Raw genomic sequence first — 22,040 nt, forward strand, 5'->3', positions numbered from 1 at the left:
GCCAGAAATAGCCTTTTCAGAGCGCTTTGAGTGCGAGGGATCTCCCAGCATAGTGGTTCCCGTTGATGCTCTCATGAATCTCGTAGAGGACCTTAGTCAACTCTATACTATTAAGGCATCGGAGTAGCGGGGTCGAGTACCCATGCTTGTATAGAACTTCGCCTCTCAACACATACTTAGATGCTAGGGCCCTAAATTTTTCAGCTTCTTTGCGGTCTTCGGGGAGCATCCTTCTTTGCAAGAAGTCTGTAATTAGAGTCAGCCAAGTCGGATGAGTAGTATTCTTGATCGTTCCAATCTCGTCCCGTGAGAAGGATGGTCGCGAGAGAGACTCAACCGAGATAGTTCCTAACCCGTCCTCAGTGATGCCAGAACCAAGGCGAGCAAGAGCATCATCCTCGGTGTTCTCTTCCCTTGGGATCAGGATGATCTCAAACCAAGAGAGGGCGTTGAGTTTGGTATTTGTTTTTGCCAAGTAGGCAAACATATTTGATGTAATATAGTCTTACAAAGACACTTGCTTGTAACAACTTATTAATTAATAAAAGTTGAAAATGTTCATTCATTCTTCATTGTCTGAAGCATTATGATAAAACCTTAGTCTTTAGTCCATAAACAAACCTAACAACATATGACGAGACAAATGTAGATTTGCACGAACAAACTCTTCATGGTTTGCTTAAAGCAACATATTCGCAATCTAAGGATCAAAGGACTATTGATCTCAGTACGATTGTTAGGAGAAACTACGATGTCTGGTTATGGGACATTGAGAGTTGGACACTCTATAGTTCTTCTAGGTATCTTCTGAAGGTACTGAATTGACCAGTGCACTTCTAGAGACAAGATAAGAACAAACCATTTAACCTCTTATGTCTCGAAGTCACTACGTATGAATTGCATCATGCTTACCTCAATCCTGAAATGAGACATGTCATTTCATAGCTTACGTATTCTCATTTGAGAAATTCAGAGTTCGGATTCACTATGTGATTCTGCACAGGACCTATTGGTGAAGTACTAAGTTATGAAAATGTCATGAGTAACTTTGTGAAGATCTCATAGATATGGAATTCATGTACAAGATTAGTGAAATGCAATGTATATCACCTCATGCTTTGTTCCTTGGAATATGAATAAATGAACTGACCAGTGTCCAAATTGAGTCATGACTCTTTTGGATGAAACAATGTGACTTGTTAGCTCCTCGTCAATACATTGATTTTAACCTATTCACAAGCGACAAAGGAGTTGAGAAAATTGAAATTTTGAGTCCAAGTATGTTAGCTCAAGCTTTGTTCATTTGGATCCATGAGGTCACTGTCACAAATCATATCGAGTAGGAATAGTTAAACTAGAAGCTAAGTCAAAACAACAACGAGCAACTTTTACGAAAATTGTCTAAAGGGTATTTTTGTCTTTTTGGACATAGGATGAAATGAATGTCAATTAATATTTTGACATTGTCATATGATGACATATAAACACTCGGCCAACTTAAATAATTTGGGCATTGTGGATTAATTTCATTTCATGGAATTTCACTTGAAAATTCTTAATGGGCGTTTCTTATGTTGTCATAAACAAATGAATAAGCATCTAGAAGCTCCTTCTAGATGGTGTGGCCGTCATACCCAAAGAGAAAAAGAGACAAATTTTTGTGCATTGATATATGAAGATACTTGCGAAAAGAAAATGAAGAAACAAATTTCCTCTAGAAGGAAATTGAAGTGGGCGGCCAACTAAGGCAAGGAGAGAGCAAGAAAAAAGAGGAAACAAATCCAAGGACTTGCACCAATAGCTTGCACGTCCAAAAGAGAGAAAGGGAAGCCAATATTTGTTCATGAATATGTGATATTCTATATAAGGGGAAACTACCTTTACGAAGGTAATCCTTCCCCTAAAAATAGAGGCCTCATTCTCATTGTTTTCTCATTCCAAAGTTTTAGAGATTGAGAGCTTCTCTCTCTAGAACTTTTGGCCGCCCCCCACTCTCTCTCAAAGTTCTTTTCCTTTTTGTTTTGGAACCTAGCTCCACATTTGACCTAGTATGATAGCTCTACGACTCTTAGACTTGTTCTTGAGTCATCGTGTTTAAAAGTGCCCACACACTAATTCCTCTCTTTCTCGAGTGATTCTTGTGATAGAAATTTTTGTGGTTGCTCGAGGTTCCCGAAGAATGAAGAAAGACGAGCTGCGTGGGGAGACGAACGTTTTAATCTTCCTAAGGCTTCTCAACGTTCAAGCTTCACAAAGGTTAGTAAACGAGTAATGGTTTTAGATAGTTTTAATTTAAATATAAACATGTGCTTGCTCTTTGTCTAGGTTAGTAAAATTGTTTTGCTTGTTTAAAAGAAAATTTTTAAATTTCGCCGCTTGCTCGAAGCGTTAAATCTTTTCTTAATCCTAGATAATTTCCAAAAGTAATCACCCTTGACTTGATTCACGATCAACTGCGAGTCACAGTGTATTCGTAAATTTTGTACGTTGAGCTTTTGGGCGAGCTATAGCCCCACAATGAGGGCTTCGTACTCAGCCTTGTTACTGGAGGCTTGGAATCCGTAGTGGAAGGCATAGCGTAACTTTTTCCGGTCGGGATTAGTCAATATAGCATCAGAGCCAACCCCTTGAGCTTTGGACGTTCGGTCTACGTGTAATTCCGAGATGGGACCTATAAGGTCAACCTTTCTCTTTCGAGCCGACGAGTCATCGGTTGAGTAATCTTTCGCTCTTCCCATGTCGGGAGCATAGGAGAATTCCGCCACGAAATCGGCTAGGGCCTGAGCCTTTACTGTCGGTCTCGGGTGAAACTCTGTTCCATACTCGCTCAATTCTTTGGACCAGATCACCGTACGAGTCTATGTTCCTTTATGAAGAGCTTTACCGATAGGGTGTCCTGTTCGGACTGCAATAGGGTGAGCTTGGAAATAAGGGCGCGGCTTTTTGGCGGGTACAAGGAGAGCAAGAGAAATTTTCTCTATCCCCGTATAACGCATTTCGGCGTCGAGTAAGGCCCTGCTCACGTAGAAGATAGGCCACTAAACCTTATCCTCTTCGCGGATTAAAACAGCACCCACTGCCCGTTTGGAAACAGCGAGATGGATGTAAAGCATCTCGCCTTCCTTTGGTTTGGAAAGAAACGGAGGTGTTCTGAAGTAAGTCTTCATTTCTTCGAAGGGTTTTTCACACTCGTTCGTTCAAACAGACAAGCCTTATTGGTTCACATTTTTTATAGATGTTTATTTGTCTGATGGCAAATTAAATTAGCCAGCCATCCTTCTTCTTTATAGCTTTGAAGAACCGTTGAAACATGTCGGTTGCCTTAGCCATAAAGCGTGCAAGGGTGGTAAACCGATCGGTCAGACTTTGGACCTCCTTAACTCGTTGAGGAGATTTCATATCAAGGACTTCCTTGATTTTCTTGGGGTTTGCTTCGATTCCTTGTCAGCTAACAATGTAGCCCAGGAACTTCCCGGACTCAACACCGAAAACGCATTTGATGGGATTAAGCTTCATTTTGTATCGGCGGAGGATTAAGAACATCTCATTTAGGTTGTATACGTGATTATTAGCCAGTAGGCTTTTAATGAGCATGTCGTCCACATATACTTCCATAGTCTTGCCAATTTGATCGGCGAAGATCTGGTTCACCAATCGTTGGTAAGTAGCTCCTAAATTCTTAAGGCCAAAAGGCATGGCCTTGTAACAGTAGAGGCCTCGATCAGTAACGAAAGTTGTCTTTATTTGATTTGGCTCGTGCATCCGTATTTGGTTGTAGCCCGAATAGGCGTCCATGAAACTTAGTAGCTCATGTCCAGCCATGGCATCGACCAGTTGTTCGATGCGCGGAAGTGGAAAGCAATCTTTTGGACAGGCTTTGTTAAGTTCTTTGTAATCTATACAAATGTGCCACTTCCCATTAGGCTTTTTAACCATGACCACATTGGCCATCCACTTGGGGTACTTGGCCACTCGTATGAAGCCAGCGAAGAGAATTTTTTCGAACCCTTCGTTTATAGCCAGGTACCATTCAGGGTTGAACGCGCGTCTAGCTTGTACTTTTTCGGCAATATTCTTATCGTCGTTCAACCGGTGTACTATCACATTGGGGTCTACTCCAGGCATGTCTGCATGAGTCCATACGAAGACATCCTTAAACTCTCGCAGGAAGGATGCGAGTTGAGTCTTGATGGCAAGAGGGAGCTATGCATCGATCTTAACAACCTGGTCAGGTTTGGCTTCATCGAGAATGATTGAAGTGAGATCATCAGGGGTGTCAATCTTCAGCCTCTCGATCTCATCACAGGGATCTAATTCCCTGAATTGTCGTGCATTTTTTTTGTCACACGGGTAGTCGTTTACCAGCTAGTAGATCGTGTTAACCCTTTTTTCAGCGGACTTGCTATCCATTCCCTGGACATAGCATATCCTTGCTTGAGTTTGATCTCCAACCATGACGCCAATTCCCTCTTCAGTAGGAAATTTCACTAGTAGGTGATATGTGGACGTGAAAGCCCTCAATCTGTTCAGCGTGGGTCGCCCAATGATAACATTGTAGGGCGACTCCTAGTCAACCACAAGAAAATGGACCATGTGAATGACTTCAATACCTCCGGCAGTTCCAAAGCTGACCGGTAGATCAATGATTCCTTCGGTCATGACTTTTTCTCTCGTAAATCCAAACACAGGTGTTTGGGTCGGGACAGGACGGAGCCCCCCGAGCTTCATACGCTCTAGGGTAGTCTTAAAGATTATATCGGCTGCGCCGCCATTATCAATAATGACCCTTTTCACCAAGTTGTTAGCCACTTGGGCTTTGAGAACTATTGCGTCATTGTATGGATGTACAACTCGCTTGGGCTCTTCATTGGTGAACTTTAGTGTCTCGTATGGTACGAACGGAGGTTCCTCATAGGTGAGGTTGACCTATTCGGCAATGCCTTCTTGAGAGGTAGCCCTCAAGAGCTTTTTCCTTTGTCGGGCTGAATCCCCGTCTTGCGGGCCATCCAATATGGTGATGACGATGTGGAGCTGTGAGTCGGCTGTAGCCGCGACCGTAGTATGGTCAATATTAGTGCTGGTTCCTCCATCTTTCCCAAACTGTTATCTGTTTGTGGTGGGGACCGCATTACCTATCATTCAGAGAATGAACTCTTTGAGCTTGCCTCTTTGAATCAATGTTTCAATCTGTTTCTTGAGTGTATAGCATTGAGCGGTCAAATGACCATAATCTTGGTGGAACTCACAATAACGAGACCGGTTGCGAGACACGGGGTCTCCTTTCATTGGAGCTGGAGTGGTAAATTTAACACATTCCACGGCGTAGATTCAATCTACCGGGGCGTTCAATGGTGTGAACTATAAATAGTCTCTGAAATTGTTCGCAAGACGCTGTTTCTGAGATGTAGGGGTCGGCTGTCAGAAGCTTGACCTCCCTTATTCACTTTCTTTCTAGGGTTGCCTTGCTCATTGCCGAGCTCATCTCGACGGCAGGAGTTTTGGTTATTGCCCCTGCGGCCGTCAAGGTAATCTTCAACTCCCATGAAAGTCTTGGCTCGATTCATTAACTCGGCCATTATAGACGGGACTCTGTCTACAACAGACTTTAGAAAGTCTCCAGTGCGCAAGCCCTCAATGATTGCTACAATTGCGTCACTGTCGTCGAAGTGGCCGACCTTATTTGATTCTGTGGTGAATCGAGTGAGATATTGTCTAAGGGACTCATTATTCTCTTGCCTGATTGACCATAAGTACATCTTGGTCTTTTTTTTTAACCATTGATGTAGCAACTTGTGCTAGGAACATGTCATTCAGGTCTTAGAATAATTGGATGCTTCCTAGTCTTAAGTTCTTAAACCACTCAAAACCGGGTCCGGTGAGGGTAAGACTAAAAGCTTTGCACAAAGCCCCAGGTGCAACACCTTGCATCGTCATCCAAGTTTCATAGTGTTGGATGCGGTAAGTGGGGTTGGTTTTCCCAATGTAGAAAGGCAGGTTAGGGAGTTTGAAATTTCCCATGCATACCTTAGCCAGGATTTGGGTGGTGAATGGTGAGGTATTTTCTTCTACAACTCCGCATGTATCACTAGCCAAGACACATTACGAAGATTTTGAATCATAGTGACGACGCCAAGGCCAGTGTTCGGAGTCACTCCCTGTTTGGGAGGAGTCACCTGACGCCTTTAATTTAACCTTTGTGTTGTGCGGAGATTCCCATTGATTGGGACCGCGGGATTTTTGTTTTGGCGGGCACTTAGCCTCCCTCATAGGTCTTCACCACGATTGTTTCATTGGGCGGTAATCTGATCCCTTACGTCTCGGTTAGTGGCACGGAGGCATGAGTTCTGAGTAAACGTTTTACTCTCCGTGTTCCCTAGCTTACCTCGACATTTCCTCTTTGACCAAATTGGTCATGGGCTACGTTGGGAAGTCTCCTCTTTGGAGAAAATAGGTACCACCTTTTTCTTAGGCGGTGGATTCGAAGTACTGGCTTCAATCTCTACGGGGAATCCCCCCGTCTTTAGTGAGAGAATTCTCGATATCTGCCGAAATTTCCAAACCTTGGTAATTAGGATCATAGTCATGTCATTCATCTACGAGGTTTTCAGGTTCCCCTTGAGGAACGTCTTGCATAGGTCGCTTATTCGCCAGTTGGCGATGGATCTTGCATTGGTCACCCTTAGTCAGCGAATATTCTCCTCCATCTCAAGGATGCGGTTGTCCCGGCTATCCTGAGGTGGAGATGGTGAGGGAGTGTGACTCTCGTCGTGGAGAGATTCCTCATCACCATGCCCTCGGGAACGCAAGAAGTATTTATTCACTCCAGTTGCATTCTCGGGGTTTTTCACGCCCTCAGAACGAATGGGTTGTTGGTTGCTCATATTTTTCTCAAGTCGAGAAAAAGGAGACTATGATGTAGAAGGGATTTCGGGCTGTATAAGTCGGGAAGTCGTCTCCTTCTAGCGCCAAAATGTTGTCGCACAAAAATGAACAACTATTAAAAACTACGAGCGGTTCGATCCAAGGGCGAACCAAGTGATCGCACCCGAGCCAAAGTGTGAACTCGAAGACCGAGTTGCACCTTCCGAACCCGGAGGTGTATTTTGGAAGGTGTGACTGTGCCAAGTGATGGCTGCCTACGTACCAGTGATCCGGGATCAGGTCACAACGTAGTTCAATTTGAAGGTTGTAGCTATCTTGAACTTGGAGGTTGAGAATTTAAGACTTTAGAAAAGGACCTTGCTCGTGGCTTCTGTTGAAGGCTTTAAAGGGGTCTCTTGAATCCTGGCTTAGTATTCTAACTCGAGCTTCAAGAAGAGAGCGAACAGCTTGCGCTTTGTGAATACTCGGATGTCAAAATTAGAACTCGCTCCCATAGTAAGGGGTGTTCTCGAATATCTGAGATGAGCTTGGAGAAGAGGAGAAAATTCTTAGAGAACGTAGAGGTAATGTTCTCAAGAAAATTCTCTATAGAGAAAATTATGTATCTCCTCTCAAGTGAGGGGGGGTATTTATAGGTGTGGAGAAGGCCATGGAACGACCTTCTTGGAAGCCTACAGAAGGGCAAAGCGTGGGGCACACAGGCAGGAACCCGGTAGGAGCACGGTGCGCATGCGGACTAGAAGCCTGGCAGGCGCGGGGCGTGCGCGGGCAAGAGGACTGGCAGGCACGGGGCGGGCGGGCTAGAGGCCCGGTAGGCTCGGGCCGCGAGCGGCTGGAGGTCCGGCAGGCACGCGGGCTAGAGGCCCGGTAGGAGTGTGGGCCACGCGCGCGGGCTGGAGGCCTGGCAGGCGTGTAGCGCACTAGGGCAAGATGCCTGGCAGGTGCAGGAGGTCACTGGGATCAGGAGATCCAACCGACGGGAACTGTTTGATTGGTGTCACCGGGACTGTGAGGTAAATGTTTTTTTTTAATTTTCCAGTTTTCCGAGAACGACCGGTAACAATAACTATAAAGAGTTTTCACTCGGTACCAACTTCGCTTGAAGCGTGAGCGTTGAGAAGCCTTTGGAAAGGTTAAATAGCTCGCCTCTCCACTTAGCTTGTGTCCTTGCTTCTTCTTGAATCCGAGTAACCACGATAGTTTCTACCACTAGAGTCTTCGAGTTTAGAAAGGATTTAGTGTGTGGGCACTATTAAACACAATGACTCAAGAACTAGTCTTAGAGCCAAAGAGCTAATACAAAATGCTAGGTCTAATAAAGACCTAGGTGCCAAAATAAAAGAGAAAGTAGAGAGAGAGATGTAGAGGGTGGGCGGCCAAGTTCTAGAGAGAGAAGCTCTCAATCTAAAAAACATGTGTATTCAACATTGTGAATGAGGTGTAGTATTCATGAGCACAATCTTTATTTCTCATTCCTATCATAATAATATCAAGGTTGGAAATTTATTTCCCTTTTTCCTTAGTTGGCCGTCCATTATCATAGCACATGTGCTATAAATTTGTTTCCTCTTTTCCTTTTTGGCAAGTATCTTCTTACACCAATGCACGAAATAATTCCCCTCTTTCTTTATGATGGAGGCCACGAAATTTGCTTCTAGAACATGCTTCTAGATGTTTCTTTATTTGTTCATGACAATACAAAAAAGCCCATGTAGAATTTTCACATGAAATTCCAAAAAATGAAATTCAATCCTCAAGGCCCAATTCTCAATGTCGGCCGTGTGGATCCATTTACATTGTCGTCATATGACAATGTCCAAAATTCTTATTTTGACATTTATACCATCTTATGTCCTTATGGACAAAATTACCCTTTAGATAATTTTCGTAAAATTCGTCTAGTTCAACACTTGAACTTGTTTTGACTTAGCTACTAGTTTAACTTGTTTTGACTTAGCTACTAGTTTAACAAATCTTACTCTAATGACTTGTGGTAGTGACCTCATGGATCCAAATGAACAAAGCTTAATCTAGCATACTTGGACACAAAAGTTCACAAACCATTTCCAATTTCTAGCTTAATGTCAACTTACTCCACTAAAGAGTTGACACTTAAAATCTCTCGGTTCAAATGAATATGTTTTCTACTCAAAATTCTACTTAATTGTGATGAGTGGATCCATTGAATATTATTTTTGTTCACCCTTCATGAATATCATCAACTAGATGGGATTTATAAAATTTCCATTTTACCCTTCTAGTTGTTATTTCCTAAACTCCTTTGTCACTTGTGAATAAGTTAGAAACAATGTATTGACGAGGAGCTAACAAGTCACATTGATTCATCCAAAGGAGTCATGACTCAATTTGGACATTTCATTTATTCACATTCCAAGGAACAAAGCATGAGGTGATATACATTGCATTTCAGCAGTCTTGTACATGAATTTCATATCTATGAGATCTTCACAAAGTTGTTCATGACATCTTCATAACTTAGTACTTCATCAATAGGTCTTGTCTATATCACATAGTGAATCTAGAACTCTGACTTTCTCAAATGATAGTACGCCAGCTATGAAATGACATGTCTCATTTTAGGATTGAGGTAAGCATGATGCAATTCATACATAGTGACTATGAGACAGAAGACGTTAAATGATTTTGTTCTTACAATGTCTCTAGAAGTGCACTGTTCAATTTAGACTATAGAGTCTCCAACTCTCTAGTCTCATAACCAGACATCATAGGTTCTTCTAACAATCATACTGAGATCAATAGCCCATTGATCCTTACATTGTGAATGTTGTTTTAAGCAAACCATTCATGCAAATCTATATTTGACTCTTCATTTGTTGTTAGGTTTGTTTAAGGACTAAAGCTTAAGGTTATCATAAAGCTTCAAACAAACAAGGAAGAATGAATGAAAGTTTCAACTCTTTATTATTTATTCAGCAGTTATAAGCAAAAGTCTTCGTAAGACTTTATTACATCAAATGCCTATAAGTAATAACTACTACTCTTCTTGTAGGCACCAATGCCAAAAAACTCCCAACTTGAATCAAAGAAGATGTGAGTAGTCCTTCATGCTTAATCCCTCCCGATGCTGGTCGAAGACCTTGTTGGCTAAAGCCTTGTGAATGGATCTGCCAGGTTGTCCACCGTTGAGATCTTCTTCACCTCCACGTCTCCGCGCTGTACGATCTCTCGAATCAAATGGTATTTCCTCTCAAAATGCTTAGAGCGCTTATTGCTTCAAGGTTCCTTGAGCTAGCGACAACCCCACTGTTATCACAATAAAGTGTCATGGGCTCGTCGACTTTCAGAACGACTTCCAAATACTATAAGGAATTTTCTAATCCATACAGCCTCTTTGGATGCTTCACAAGCAGCCACATATTTTGCTTTCATTGTGAAGTCAGCAATGCAAGATTGCTTGATACTCCTCCAAACAACAGATCCACCATTTAGGCTGAACACAGATCCTGTGGATTTCCTAGAATTCTTATCCGCCTAAAAATCGAAGTTGGTATATCCCGTCATAGTCAGGTCAGTACCTGAATATGTAAGCATCTAGTTCCTAGTTCTCCGAAGATACTTAAGAACATGCTTAATAGAAATCTAGTGCTCGAGTCAGGGGTTGGACTGAAAACGGCTTACTACGCCAACTGCAAAGCAGATATCGGGTCTAGTACAAAGCATAGTATACATGAGACTTCTTACTGCTGAGGCATAAGGAATCTTTCTAATGTCTTCAATCTCTTGTGCAGTCTTGGGAGACTGGTCCTTAGAGAGTGAGACTCTATGCCTAAAGGGTATTTGGCCCTTCTTGGAGGCTTGCATCGAGAAGCGATCCATCACCTTATCAATATAAGATGCTTGAGAGAGCGGTAGAGTCCGGTTCGTCCGATCTCGAAATATTTGAATCCCCAAAATGTATGCGGCTTCTCCTAGATCCTTCATACCGAATTGCTTTGCTAGCCAGATTTTAACTTCGGATAACTTACTCACATCTTTATCTATGAGTAATATATCATCGACATACAATACCAGAAACACAACTTTGCCTTCGTGCATTAACTTGTAAACACAAGGATCGACTGCTCAAAACCGAAGCTTTTTACAGTTTCATCGAATCCAATATTCCATGACCTAGATGCTTGCTTTAATCCATAAATGGACTTAAGAAACTATTTGGTTGAGCCATATAAATGCGCTCGTCAAGATTGCCATTCAGAAAGGCAGTCTTAACATCCATTTGCCAGATCTCATAGTCGAGAGCTGCAGCAATGGATAGAAGTATGCGGATGGATTTAAACATCGCGACTGGCAAGAAGGTATCCTCATAGTCAATACCTTCCTTTTGGGTATAACCCTTAGCCACTAGTCGTGCTTTGAATGTCTCAACGTTCCCATCCATACCGATTTTACACCCTACGGGTTTAATCCCTTCGGGAAGATCTATAAGTTTTCAGACTTTGTTGACGTACATCGAGTGCATTTCAACTTTCATGGCGTCAAGCCAAATGTTTGATTCAAAACCACCCATTTCTTTGATGTAGGAAACAGAGTCATCCATGTCAGAGACGGCTACGAGAGTATCTCCGTAAGACATGTACGTGTCAGGCTTTTGAGAAGCCCTCCCACTACGTCGAAGTACTGCCTGATGAGATTCTGATGAGTTAGGTTGTGTTTCAGTTGGGGTAAGAAAAGTTCTTACAGATGAGGTAGAAGCATCCTCACCCAACTTTTCTTCAAGCACAATTTTGCTTCTACGTTTTACCTCTTTCATAAAGTTCTCCTCAAGGAAATGAGCGTTCGTGCTAATGAATGTTTTGTTGTCCTCGAGACTATAGAATGTGAAACCTTTGGTTTCCTTCGGATATCCAACAAATAGACATAATTCTGACCTACTAGCCAACTTGCTAGTCTTTTACCTTAGCACATGTGCAGGGCAACCCCAAATTCTAATGTGACCTAGATTTACTTTACGCCTAGTCCATCATTCATAAGGAGTACCAGGAACCATTTTAGATGGGACTTGGTTCAAAACATAAGCTGCTGTTTCGAGGGCATGTCCCTGAAATGAAATAGGGAGTGATGAGTAACTCATCATCGATCTAACCATCTCCATTAGAGTTCGTTTCCTTCTTTCTGACACTTCGTTTTGCTGAGGTGTGTCAGGTGCTGTAAGCTGAGAAGCGCTACCTTCTTCTTTAAGAAAGTCATCGAACTCCCTAGACATATACTCACCACCTCGATCGGATCGAAGGGTTTTGATTTGTTTGCCAATTTTCCAGTCCACTAAAGCCCTGAAGACCTTAAATATGTCAAAGGTCTTGGATTTGTGTTTGAGCAGATAGACAAAACCGTATCTTCAGTAATCATCGGTGAAAGTAACAAAGTATTCGTATCCTCCCCGTATCTGTGCTATGAGTGGACCACATACGTCAGAATGTACGAGTTTTAAAAACTCAGTGGCTCTTCGACCCTTAGAAGAGAAAGGTCGTTTAGTCATTTTTCCTTCTATACAAGATTCACAAGTAGCCAATGAACCTATTGCAGAGGCTTGGAGTGGACCGTCCCTCACAAGTCTCTTAATCCTGTCTAGACTGATATGACCACGTCTTAAGTGCCAGAGTTCTATTGATTTTATAAGATCGAATGAATCAGAAAGTTTGATCCTTTTTGGCTCCCTATCTAGATCGTTATCTATTTCAATGTCTAAAAGCGAAGGTTGCATGGGAAAATGTAAAAAAAGAGCATTCTTCATACATGCATTAGTAAAGAAAGAATTATTGGAAAGAGAAATTCGAATTCCATTCTTGATAAACTTTAAACAATAATCTTGCTCACAAAGACAAGCAACATATATCGAGTTTTTCCTGAAGGAAGGAACAAAATAAACTTTATTCAAATTTAAAGTTTGATCTTAAAAAGATAGTGTCACTGATCCCACGGCCTTTTCTGACACCGAGCTCCCATCACCCCATCTGAAGGAGAAGTCACCTTCCTCTAAGCTTTTGCTTTTCTTGAAACCAGTCAAGGAACAACAAATATGGTTAGTAGCAGCGGAGTCAAGAATCCACGTTGATACATTATCAGGTACTAAGCATGCTTCGGTAATAAGTACAATACCTTTTTCCTTAGCTTTGAGATAGGAAGGACAGTTCATGCGCCAGTGTCCGGGTTCATTCCAGTGGTGGCATTTGTCGTCAGACTTGTCCACCTTGACTGCCAGGGGCTTCTTCTTCTTCTGAACCTTGCCTTGGTTCTTCTTCTCGGTCTTGTGAGGTCTGTTCTTAGATCCAGAGGTAGAGGCTTTGTGCTCAGTAGCATGCGCCTCTCCTTGGTTCCTCTTTCTCTTAGTGAGACCTTCAGCAATGTGAAGCTCCTTCATTAGCTCGGTAACAATGTACTCTAGCTTGTTCATGGAGTAGTTCAGCTTGAAGCTATCAAAAGATTCGGGAAGAGTTTCCAAGACCATATCTATTTTAGTCTCTCCATCATTCAGAAAACTAATGATCAACATCATATGGTCTCGGACAGGAGTCCCAGCCTTCATGCGACAGTTCATAAACTTTTGGACTGCTTTCTGTCTAGCCTGATGCCCTTGCCCTCCAAACATCTTATGGAGATTATAGAGCATGTCAGCGGCTGTCTCTATCTTATGATGTTGCTGCTGTTGGAGCACATTGTTCATAGATGCTAAGATATAGCATCTCGCAATCTCATCGGAGCGGAGCCAGGCCGCCAAGGCGTCTTTGTCCTCTTGAGTTGAATCATCATTAGTCTGAGGAGGACACGGGGTGGTGTACCCACTTGTGCTTGTCAACAGTAATAATGATGTCGAGGAAAGGATGGTTGAGAGAGAGTTTAAAGACATCTTGCTGAAATTAAGTTGAAACAAGTTTATGATTAGTCTTTTGGTTTAGGATTTAAGTATGTTTAAGTTTCTAGTATGAACAAGATAGGAAAAATCCAAAGGTTTTATGAACGAAATGATACTTTACTTCTTCGAGGGAAGGCTGAAAAGAGTCTCCTTACATAAGTAAATGACTCATCATTAATGCATAGCCGAGATGTCAATACATCAATTTTGACTAGCCACCTTGTAAAAAAGTTTGATCACTCATATCCTTTCGCAAGGCCTCGAGGGATTGAGTCTAAGTGTGTAACCAATCACTTAGTCTATGAGATCTACTTTGAAAAAAAATCCACCGAGGGGAGACCTTGTCTCATTATTTCACTCTCGGATGTAGCTCTTCGAGCAATGATCAGAGCACAGCGCCGTTGAGTACTCTCATTTAAGAGAGGGCCATGAGGGTGACTCTTTGTCTGGCGAAAATTGCACTTTTCATTAGGGTTGGGGATCATGGGTTGTAAAGAACAAGTATTACCCTCCCACTTATTTTTTAGATGGCACATCGTCTCTTATATGTTCGGAAACACATTTCCTAGTGTATAGTGAGATAGAGTAGAATTCTAGAAATTGATTCTTAGATCGACATGTTTCAAGGAAGAACAGTGTTAGTGCATAAAAGCACAAGGTACATACTCAGACATGGCCGACCCTCTCTCTCTCTCTCTCTCTCTCTCTTCTTCTTGCTCTTTTGTTTTTGCATATAGGTCCTCATTAGATCTAGCTTTTGTATTAGCTCTTTGCACATAGGTCCTCACTAAATCCTTTCTAAAATCGAAGACTCTAGTGGTAGAAACAATCGTGGTTACTCGGATTCAAGAAGACACGAAGGGGACAAGCTAAGTGGGGAGACGAGCGATTCAACCTTTCCAAATGCTTCTCAATGCTCAAACTTCTAACGAGGTTAGTACCAATTGAAAACTCTTTATAGTTATTAATTTTAAATTATATGTTCATGCGCTTTGTCTAGGTAGTAAAATCGTTTTACATGTTTTAAAGAATTTTTTATATTCCGCCGCTTGCTAGAAGCGATAAATCATTCTTAATCCTAGATCTTTTCCAACAGTAACATAGCAATTTTCAATCTCATCACCACTAACTATAGTGTGATATCATTGAACATATTTTTAAGAACTTTTTTTGACCTGTTTCCATTACTTGATCATTACATAGTCGATCCTTATTGATCGTATTCATATTCAACGCACACAGGACTCAAGGTTCTACCATATCTATAATAACTAAGTATCTCACTATTTCCAGAAATCGTCGTGTTTTAAACATTTGTTAGATTTCTCGGAATTAGGGAATTGTCAAGGGACTAATGGTTTGTCCTGATAATGACAACGTCATTAGCCTCGTTAGTCGAGCTATATACATTATGTCAATAAGTATATTTGAGATAATATGGAAAGAGCTAGTTGTTTCTAAAATTTAGGTTATAGAAACGGTCAGCTTTGTCAATTTCTTTGTGTCAATCGGCGACACGTGTTTAAGGAGTTACACCAATCGATCATTCTTGTAATATCGATTTTATTCAATAAACTCTTAAGTACAACCGTACTTGATTTATTTCATTCTTGGATCAACCTTTGTGAAGGTTTTAGTTGTTACACTACTTTGATCCATATCATAAGTTTTTCATAACTTTATCCATAAGGACAATTCAATATCTTCCAATTGGAAAACCCAATGAATTGGTTCGTGGTGATAGAAGAGCATCATCGTCGCCAATGACTCTAATCGAGGGCTCAAACCCTATTTGCACCATTGAGCTTATTTAAGCTTTGAATGCTTTCATTAACCATTTATAGATCCCTTCTAATCCATTAAGTCGAAGACTTAACTGGCAAATCTACTAAATTGGGTTTATGACATCTTTTAAGTTATTATGATATTTATGATCCTTTCTTTCAATGAGTGAAAGATATTTTTGATGATATTGAGGTGACGAGGATCCTTGCAAGGATGCTCCCACTATTTCATTACCTCTGTTCATAAGGAAAGTGTCATTTTTTTTAGTTCTTTTTATCGATTTATCGAACCATATGGTAAGGTAATTCTCAATTAACCTTTCACTAAAATTATTTAATGATAGCAAAACGTCATATCATTAATGATGAGCTTGATCCTGTGAAGGATGTTGCTATGCATTGAACAACAAGTGGCTAGATTCGAAACCTCCCACTTAATCAACGAACAACATTGACTAGGATCCAATTAAGCATGCTCCCACTTAATTATTTGAAAACATAGTGGCTAGGGTCCTTTTAAGGATGCTCTCACTTATTTAGTGAACTAGAGTAGCTAGGTTCCCATTAAGGAAACTCCACTAATTTAGAGAACTAGAGTAGCTAGGTTCCAATTAAGGAATCTCCCACTCAATTAGTGAGCTATAGTTGCTAGGTTCTAATTAAGGAAGCTCCTACTTTATAATAAAGTATTAGTGGCTATGATCAAAGATGCTCCCACTAACTCATCATCATCAACACTAACTTTTTGTGGTGTTTCCTTATTACCTCTTATTCGCACAAGTCATTTTCAAAACAAGGTAACTTTTCTTTAGACGCTCTCAGAGCTCTAAAGAGTTCTTAAATATACAAACATATTCAATTATAAGAAATAAAGCAATCAAACGCTAATTAAATTTCTAACAGAGATATAACTAATAGAACATCAAAACGCTTACTAATAGTGTATGAACGAAACACTAAGTCCTTCATAATCTATAACATCCACATCATAATGCATTTATGCATAAACTTTATCATAAAAACTTCAAATGCATTCCAGGAATCAAAGAGGGAAAATATTCATATAACACAACCATGTGTTCATATAAGACGTAATGTATAAGAGAATAGAAAATATTCATCCTATCTGAAATAGCCACAAAGGCTACAGTTCAGAAAACCCTGAATGATAAAGACACATCAATATGTTCAAGATATCATTCCAAAAAAATGAAACTAGCAAGAACTTAGATCTTCAGATGGAGCATCAGCTTCTCTACAACTTGGGCTTGAATCCGACGTTGTTTAGCAAGCTCATCAACACTTGCGTGCCCCATCAGTCTACTCTGCAACAAGAGAAGAAGTATGCTCATCAATATTTATCCTCAAAGACAGTTTTAAGATATCTTTAATCATGAATTTTAAGGTACCATACCAGCATTCTTGTTATTTTTCTCAAGCTTGGCCAAATACAAAGGACAACGCCTTCGCCAATTGCCCTTAGTGTTGCAGTGGTGACATTTACCAACGCTTTCTTGCTTCTTATCTTTTCCTTTTCCACTCCTCTTGAAGTTTTTCTGTTCCCTCTTAGTGGGAGCATTCCCCTTTGAAGTACTAGGTCGTGCCTTAGATGACTCAGCACCAAAAGTCAACTTCTTCTTGGTTATTTAAGAAGAACTCTTGTCAGCATAATTCGCCGACCTTTTGTTCTTCCCATGTCGAGTGATAGACTCGAAAGTCTGTAATTCATTCAACAGCTGAGACAGTCCATAACTCAACTTATTCATGATATAGTTGGATGTGAACTGTATGAAGTCACTCGAAAGGGAATTCAGGATTATTCCCACCTGAGTGACCTCATCCATCTGTGCTCCATGGAGTTCCGCCTCGGTGAAGTAGTTAGTCATTTTCATGACATGATCCCTCACCGGAGTTCCCACAGTCATCCTAGTTCTAGTGCACTTACGGGTGAGCTCTATGCGGGCTTGCTCGCTTTGCATCCAAAACATTTCCTGCAGTGAGTCAAGGATTTCTACGACAGTCTCATTTCCTTCCTTTTTTGTTCGCAACGCATCAAATATGCTCGCGAGCATGTAGGCCATAGCTTTATTGTTAGCCATGACCCACTTGTCATAATCCTCCATTAAGTTCTCGGAGGCTTTAGGAGCAGGAAAGACAGGTCTCTCTTCAGTGAGGATAAAGTGTATGCACTCACTAGCACGATGTTAAGGTCGACTTCCACTTCGGGAAGTTATCACTAGTGAGAATGTCTTTCGACGACAATGGCATAATAGGGTTCATGATTACTACAATTTATAACAGTAATTACTAGCAATATGAAAAGAAAAAACTATCAATAATATTTAGGAAAATAAAAACTTAATGCATAAGCACGGGATAAAATACTAGAATAAATGAACCCAATTTTTATATTCCACGGTAATTCACCAATAGCCATAGTTCGTTTAACTAAGTTGACGTAACAGAGTGCAAACATGAGAACCATATCAGAATAATGAGTAGTCACAGTTCATGTACATTCATAACTATGCTCATTAACTACCAGTTTATAGGAATCTTTGGTCATATGAAAGAACCACCTGTCACTTCATACATGAGTCGACCCAACAATTTAGTAGACAAAGCTTAGCCCGTGCGTGCTAGGGAAGCCTAGGTCAAGCATGAGATCCACTTCTCTACCTATCGTCAGAAACACAACCTTGGAATTAGAATACGCTTACACCTTCCGAAGGGAATGGATCACCATATCTAAAATGTTGTCAATGGTGCCCACAAGAAGAGTAGTAGTGTCTATTTATGTACATTTGATGTCATATAGTCTTACGAAGACTCTTGCTTGTAATTGCTTATTCATTAATAAAAGTTGAAACGTTCATTCAATCTTCCTTGTCTGAAGCTTTATGATAAAACCATAGTCTTTTAGTCCATAAACAAACTAAACAACTTACGAAGAGACAAATGCAGATTTGCATGAACAAACTCTTCGTAGTTTGCTTAAAAGGATATATTCGCAATCTTAGGGTCAAAGGACTATTGACCTCAGTATGATTGTTAGAAGAATCTATGATGTCTGGTTATGAGGCATTGAGAGTTAGGAACTCTATAGTTCTTCTAGGTATCTTCCGAAGGTACTGAATTGACCAGTGCACTTCTAGAGACAAGATAAGAACAAACCATTTAACCTCTTATGTCTCGAAGTCACTATGTATGAATTGCATCATGCTTACCTTAATCCTGAAATGAGACATGCCATTTCACACCTTAGTATTCTCATTTGAGAAAGTCAAAGTTCGGACTCACTATGTGATTTCGAACAAGGCCTATTGGTGAAGTACTAAGTTGTGAGTCTGTCATGAGTAACTTTGTGAAGTTCTCATAGATATGGAATTCATGTACAAGATTGCTGAAATGCAATGTATGTCACCTCATGCTTTGTTCCTTGGAGTGTGAATAAATGAACTGGCCAGTGTCCAAATTGAGTCTTGACTCTTTTGGATGAAACAATGTGACTTGTTAGCTCCTCGTCAATACATTGTTTCTAACTTATTCACAAGCGACAAAGGAGTTGAGGAAATAACAGCTAGAAGGGTAAAATGGTAATTTAGTAAATCCCGACTAGCTGATGACATTCATGAAGGGTAAACATAGATAATATTCAGTGGATCCGCTCATCATAATTAGGTCGAATTCTTGAGTAGAAAATAAATTCATTTGAACCGAGAGATTTTCAGTGTCAGCTCTTTAGTGGAGTCAGTTGGCATTAAGCTAAACTTGGAAAAGGTTTGTGAACTTTTGAGTCCAAGTGTTTAGCTAAAGCTTTGTTCATTTGGGTCCATGAGGTCACTGTCACGAATCACATCGATAGGAATAGTTAAACTGGAAGCTAAGCCAAAACAAGAACGAAAATAGTTAAAAGGGTATTTTTGTCTTTTGAGACATAAGGATGAAATGGATGTCAATAAATTTTGACAAGTTCATTTGATGACTTAATGTCACTCGGCCATAATATGATTAATTGGGCCTTGTGAATTAATTTCATTTCATAAGAATTTTATTGAAAACTCTTAATGGGCCTTTTTCATGTTCTCATGAATAAATGAAGAAGCTTCTAGAAGCTCCTTCTAGAAGTGAAATGGGCGCCCATAATACCCAAGGAAAGAGAGTTTATTTTGTGCATAAATGTATTTAGATACTTGCCAAAAGAAAAAGAGGAAACAAATTTCCCACACATGCAATGGGAAATTCGGCCAAGTGAGAAAAGGGAAAGCCAAGGAACAAAAAAGGAAACAAATCCTTGCCTCTAGGAGGCAGCCTTGGGCGCCCAACAAGGAATGGGAAATGAAGGATTTTTGCTCATGAATATGTGATATTCTATAGAAGAGGAAACTACCTTATTGAAGGTGAGACCTCTCCTATAAATAGGAGCCCCATTTCCTCACAATTCATTCATCCAAGTTTAAGAGATTTGAGAGACTCTCTCTCTAGAACTTGGCCGAAGTCCTCTTCTCTCTCTCTCTAGTTTATTTTCGGTTTTCTCTTGTCTTGGCACCTAGGTCCTCACTCGACCTAGTCTTTAGCTCTGCGACTTCGAGACTCGTTCTCAAGTCGTAGTGTTTAAAAGTGCCCACTCACTAATTCCTTCTTTTCGAGTGATTTAGTGATAGAAACTTTCGTGGTTGCTCGAGGTGCCGAGGAAAGAAAAGAGAGACGTGCTGCGAGGGGAGACGAACGTTGCCAACCTTCCAAAGGCTCATCAACGTTCAAGCATCAAAAAGGTTAGTAACTTTTAAAGCTCATATTAGTTTTTATTTACATGCATATGCTCTTGTCTAGGTTAGTAAAAACTAGTTTTACTTAAAAAGAAAATTTTTAAAATTCCGCCGCTTTGCGAAGCGTTTAATCTTTTTCTTAAACCCTAGATCGATTCCAACAAATGGTATCAGAGCTATGGTCAAAGGAATGCATGTGCATGTTTTTAAATTATGAGCTTGAAAATCGTTTTCGAAAGTTTACTAATTTTGTGACAAGTTAGAATTGTAATCTTAGATTTTTTTTAATTTATTGCTCTTGTCTTTAAATTAAAAAGCATGTTGATTTTCTATGAGTTTGGGATGATGTTAAAACACATTAGAATCAGTTCTAAAAGTTTTTAATTTTTTATATTGAAAAACGTGTTTTAAAGGTTTGAGAATTTTCGAGTAAATTTTGTGACTAGTTTTATTTTCTTACTAGTTCCGTTTATTTACTTGAATCGTTTTATGCATGTTGTTATTTCTTTTATTCTATGTTGTTACCCTGCTAATAAAACACAAATAAAAGCTTTAAACAACCTCATAAAACGTTCCGTTACACTCGATTCTTTTTCGCACATAGAAGGACAAAGCTTTAATTTATTTCTTTTTCTTCGAGCTGGAATGTAAACCCGCATTAAAAGCGGCATAACTCTCTGCTCAGAAATCGAAATTTAATGATTCTTGAATCAAATTAAAGCTCTGTCTGTCCTCTGTCCAATGCCACCGGTTTCGGCTCAAAAGGACATCGGAGCCGCCAGTTATGGCGATTTTACTCCGAGGTGCGCGGCTGTCTGAAACTCCAGTTTTTTAGAAATCCGGAATTTCAAACCCCACTACCATGAGTTATAGAACTCTAATGAGAAAACTTTCTTGAGCAAAAATGTTTTTCATATGATTATAAACATGATGTGTAAGATTAAAATGTTTTGATTTTTGAAAGTTTAATTGAAATTGAATTTTTTCAAAACTAGTTTGAATTTTGAAAAACCGTTTTCACTTTCAAACTTGAAAATATTTTGTCATCCAAATCAAATAAGTTTTCAAAATGTTTTCAAAACTATATCTATATCACATATGTTCAAAATCTATATGCTCTTGAAGTTTTGAGTGGGAGGTCTCCTTGTAGACAAGCCGAAAAATAAAAAGATGTGTAATCTCAAACTTTCAAGTGTTCGAGTGAGTTGAAGTTCACACTTCCCTCACGCACTTTCCCGAAATAGAAAATAGGAAAAGATCGAGTATGTACCTTGTGCCTTTATGCACTAATACTGCTCTGAACATGTCGATCTAGGATTCTCTTCTAGTTGTCCGCTCTGTCGCTCTCTAACTAGGAAATTTGTTTCCGAACTTATAAGAGTCGATGAACCAACTCCAAAAACTAAGTGGGAGGGTTATATTCGTTGTTTGTAACCCGCGATCCCCAACACTAGTGAAAGATGCAATAACGTGGGACTAAGAGCCGCTCTTGCGACCCTCACTTAAATGTGAGTACTCCAAGGCGTTATTGCTTCGATCATTGCTCAATGAGCTACGTCCGAAAGTGATGCAATGATGGCAAGGCCTCCCCTTGGGGGATTGTTTTTCAAAGCTGATCTTTTGGACTAAGTGGTTGGTTGCACACTTAGGCTCAATCCCTAGTATCCTTCCTTAAGGCTCTGCGAAAGGATATGAGTGATCAAACCAATTTAC

The 22,040-nt window shown here is 40.3% G+C and overlaps 1 protein-coding gene across 1 annotated transcript; it reads right to left on the bottom strand.

The window, feature by feature from the left end:
* Positions 1-16: 16 nt before the first annotated feature.
* LOC149395075 (uncharacterized) lies at positions 17-487 on the bottom strand. Its single transcript, XM_089614202.1, has one exon. It carries the CDS (start codon positions 485-487, stop codon positions 17-19), a length of 471 nt encoding a protein of 156 aa, XP_089470328.1.
* Between the last annotated feature and the right edge of the window lie 21,553 nt (positions 488-22,040).

This window comes from Urtica dioica, chromosome 5, assembly GCF_054948205.1.
Source record: "Urtica dioica subsp. dioica isolate 48M chromosome 5, U.dioica_male_clone48M_v1_H2, whole genome shotgun sequence".
Classification (NCBI taxonomy): Eukaryota; Viridiplantae; Streptophyta; class Magnoliopsida; order Rosales; family Urticaceae; genus Urtica; species Urtica dioica.

Coding starts and splice junctions, on each gene's coding strand:
- LOC149395075 (XM_089614202.1), bottom strand. CDS start 487: ATGTTTGCCTACTTGGCAAAAACAAATACCAAACTCAACGCCCTCTCT.